Source organism: Aplysia californica, unplaced genomic scaffold, assembly GCF_000002075.1.
Source record: "Aplysia californica isolate F4 #8 unplaced genomic scaffold, AplCal3.0 scaffold00455, whole genome shotgun sequence".
NCBI lineage: Eukaryota > Metazoa > Mollusca > Gastropoda > Aplysiida > Aplysiidae > Aplysia > Aplysia californica.
The window spans coordinates 582,638-587,101 of NW_004797725.1; the positions used below are offsets into that span (position 1 = coordinate 582,638).

A 4,464-nucleotide genomic window follows, 5' to 3' on the forward strand; every position below is an offset into this window, starting at 1 on the left:
TCTCTCTCTCTCTCTCTCTCTCTCTCTCTCTCTCTCTCTTGGTGACAAAATACACACATGTCGTGTCAAAATTTGGTCTCTCTATAGAAAGAGAGTTGGGAAGGGGTTTGTGCCCCACCTCCGGACGGTCTGGTTTGAGCTAGAATAGGCGACAGAAGCTTAAAGAAGAATGATTAAATACTAACAAACAGAGCAAACCACTAATATTTTTTCGCATTTACTTACTCATGTTCTCGTAGCCAATGACTGATGCAAATACAATAACCTGAAACTAAAAAAACCCCCGGACAAACAAGCAAACAAACAAACGCACAAATAAACAACAACAACAAACAAACAAGAAAAAACAACAACAAAAAGCAATCACTGTAAGTGTCACACAATCTTGAGATAGCCTAATTTTTGGTAATATTCTGTAACGTACACTTCTTCTTGATACTTATAGCGGGTGTATGATGAGTGCCCTCCTGTCACCTGCTTATGTAAATTCACTAGATTCTCACCTACTCGGGGCGAAATGTGGTTGTTTACTGTTATCCTTCTGACTCACGACACAACAACATAACAATTCATATTAGCAGTGAGGGAAAAGATCGACACCCTTCTCCCCCTCCCCCAAACCTGGTGAAATGTAGCTTCAGTAGTGTTGATTCAACATAAACTTTAACCCTAAAACGTAATAACAACCAACCACGTTTCCACACGTCTTACGGTATGTATTGTACTGAATCCTCTGGAAGTTACACCTCACCTTAACTTCTTTTTCTCCTCATTCACAGCTCTGCGGAAGCATTTCTGAGAACAAGTCGTGATCGCATCGGAGCAACTTACAAGAAAGCAATCTATGAAGAGTATACTGATAACACATTCACGCAGAAGAAAAAGAAACCCCCGAGCAGAGGTCTGGTGGGACCTCTCCTCAGAGCGGAAATCGGGGACACTGTGGAGATCACCTACTTCAACAACGCCTCCAGGGAGTACTCATTGCATCCCCATGGCTTGTTCTACTTAAAACAGCATGAAGGTTAGTTTTTTTTTGTCACATGAGAGATGGAGAGAGAGAGAGAGAGAAAGAGAGAGAGAGAGAGAGAAAGAAAGAGCAAGAGTGGGGGAAGGAAAGGGGTAGAAAGACAGTGAGAGCTTAGAGAAAGAAACAGAGAGAAAGAGATACTGAGAGAGAGAGAGAGAGAGAGAGAGAGAGAGAGAGAGAGAGAGAGAGAGAGAGAGAGAGATGTATTCAACACATTAACACTGTTGGCTTGACATAGTCAGGGAAAGGTATTTTCAAACCCATCTCTGCAACTCAGATGCTCGGAGAGTTATTCAAATCCCTTACAACAGTGATGCTCGAAGAATTACAACTGACATTGGGGGACTTGTTTTCTCTAGCTCACAGACTGACGTGCAATGACTTCCCATGTCTTTCAAATAACATTAGCTCTTAGGAGATAGACACCAAACTTTTAAGGTGATGAAACTCAATACATTTTGAATGCTGTCGTTTCAGGCGCCATATATCTGGACGGAACATCCGGCCGACGTAAATATGACGACATCGTTTTTCCTGGGGAGACCGTCAAACTAATCTGGAACGTGACCGAAAGCGACGCCCCAGGCCCGGACGACCCCAACTGCATACCCTGGGTGTACCACTCGCACCTCAACACAGTGAGAGACACGTCGGCCGGCATGATGGGTGTCATGATCACGTGCAGGCCGGGTGAGTTATAGGTCGTGGTCTTTTGTTTACGCGTTAATATAACAAAATTAATTACAGTGACAAACAGAGACGGATCGAATATGAATGTTGGTATCCTTCTTTGAACCGTGATAGAGGTAAGGACAGTTGTGCGTTTTTCAGAAGGACAGCTCTGTTTCTGAGTGGGCCTCATTATGACGCAAGTGAAGATGTCTGTTCATGCTTCTCCATTCGCTTGGTCCAATATCTCCTCCAGCAGACTGTTTTGGATTCTTTATAATGACCTTTATCTCCCACAGAAATTTTGAATAATCTTCTAAACATTATGTAGAGCAGAATCGTCTATCATAAAGCTCTCTCTGAAACATGAAATATGAAGTACTATGACTGAAAATCCGAAACTAAAAGGCATATTTTGGATCAATGGACGTCCGCCCAAATCTATTCAGTTGCCTTTAAAGTAGGGGGTTTCACGCTCGAACGGCGAGGCGCTTTTCCCTTTCGTCAACCCGCAGCCACCTCCGAATCGTCAGCCACCCCCAACCTTTGACACGGGTCAAACTTCCATCTATTTATAGGTAGTTAAATCTACCGGAACATGTATTAGGCGAAGTGATGTGCAATGATAGTCGCAATAGAGAGATTGTTTTGGTCTCTCTTTACTCATCTGCACCACACGAATTTAATTGATGTTTTCCCCTGGACTCTGCCTTTACTAAAGTCTCGAATCTAGATCTAGTTGTAATCTAATTGCAGGTTGCAGATTTGATAAATTGCCGACAGAGAGAGAGAGAGAGAGAGAGAGAGAGAGAGAGAGAGAGAGAGAGAGAGAAGGGGATGGAGTAGATCTTGCGAGAACTTTCGGGCAAAACAAAATGGTGACCCGCGTAGTTCGGTCGATTCGAAAAGTGAAAGAGCCATAGTATCTTTGTAGACGATCAAATTAGCTTACTTTTGTGCTATAACGTCATTTTTTTCTTTGCCTTTGTCAGTTTGATCATCCACACCGATAGAAAGTATTTCGAAATTAGGAAAAACAGGTCTTGTTTCACACTGGGTGAGAATAGCCAACGCTGGCAAGTCTCACCCGGGGTGAGAGGTCAATCGTAGGGTTTTTATTCTCACCCCGGGCGAGGATAGCAATAGCCACTTCCTTACTTAAATGATTAGGTGATTAAACTTGATCTCTTATTGACAATATAAAAGTCAATTTAAGCATCATTTCGTTAGAAAACAATGTGTTAGGTTTGCTAACTTCATAGACTTTGTGTTAAACAACACTTTTAACAAAACGAATCCTTACCTTACAAGCCTAGGCTTGGCCTTTGTAATCTCGAAGGTTTAGAAGTAGAAGTAGAAGAGTCTACTACTAGAGTCTAGTCCAATTTATTTAATCTCTGGAATGTACTGGATAACAACAGAAATCTGCAACCTGCCACTAGATTACAACTCTAGATCTAGATCTAGATTCGAGATTTTAGCAAAGGCAGAGTCCAGGGAAAAACTTCAAGAAATTCTCGTGGTGATGAGTAAAGAGAGACCAAAACAATCTCAATAAATAATATATCGCGACTATCACGGCACATCACTTCACCTATACATGTTCCGGTAACTACCTATAAATAGATGGAAGTTTGACCCGTGTCAAAGGTTGGGGGTGGCTGACGATTGGGAGGTGGCTGCGGGTTGACGAAAGGGAAAAGCGCAACGGCGAGTGGGGATTTCCGCTAAAAGAATCATCATCATCATTGCTTTTCTGGGGATTTCCGCTAAAAGAATCATCATCATCATTGCTTTTCTCAATCTGTACAAGGGTATAAGCCACGGACAAACACTTTCCACCTTTCTCTATCGCGGGCTAGCCTCTTGATGTTATTCCATGTCTTCCACTTTTCTGTACATCAATTTTTGTGATTCTTCTCAAGGTTCAACGCTTTCTTCCGATTGATCTCTTACCCTATGGACTCGAATCCAAGCTCTGAAAGAATCCCAGAGTGAAAAGATTTCATATCCGATTTGTACCTCTGTTATAATTTATCTCATGCCCATTCTCGACATTAAATTGTAGTAATCAAACAGCTACCGATTTTTCATTATGATATCTAAGCTTACAGTTGTGGAAACGTAAACTTTGTTCTCGATCTTCATTCATAATATTTATCAGTTAATTCTGATAGATGATGTTGCTAATAATTGTAACGAAATCTTCAGGTACACTTGATTCAAATGGCAAACGAAAGGATGTCGAGGTGGAATATCCGTTGCTGGTGAAAATCTGGGATGAGAACCTCAGCTGGTACATTGACGAGAATGCTGGCCGGTGCCTCTCTCCTTCCGCATGCCAGAAACTGAAAGAGGATGAAGACGAGGGGTTTATTGAGAGCAACTACATGGCAGCTATCAACGGCTTTATGTTCGGACATTTGCCCGACCTTTCGGTAAGAGGCGTTAGGTGCTGTCTTTTTGTTAGCCTGCACCCGTAGACTACCTTGCTGAAAATGTCATAATATCTTATTTAAGTACGCTTTTAACTTAAGTTTTACAGCTTGCCTTGACCCTATCACTAACATTGCTATCAAAATCAATTTGAAACCGGAACGAGAGAATTAGATGCCAGCAGGTAGAATTCATACACAACCGAGTTTGACTGCAAAGTGAGCAGGTGTAAAACCCAGCAGTAGCGATAACTATGTATACTAAATATTTTATATTATATAACATTGAGTTATTGCCCCTGCAAAAGGAAGTTCGTAAGCGTGAAGAGA

General features: G+C 41.8%; 1 protein-coding gene across 1 annotated transcript in view; it reads left to right on the top strand.

Moving 5' to 3' along the window:
- The window catches only part of LOC101855511 (hephaestin-like protein), a gene marked incomplete at its 3' end in the record, with an annotated part of 10,633 nt that extends 6,496 nt beyond the window's left edge, over positions 1 to 4,137 (top strand). Inside the window, 3 exon segments of the mRNA XM_013086313.1 lie at positions 780 to 1,024; positions 1,508 to 1,720; positions 3,911 to 4,137. Coding sequence (XP_012941767.1) covers positions 780 to 1,024; positions 1,508 to 1,720; positions 3,911 to 4,137 — 685 coding nt within the window.
- Positions 4,138 to 4,464: the final 327 nt, after the last annotated feature.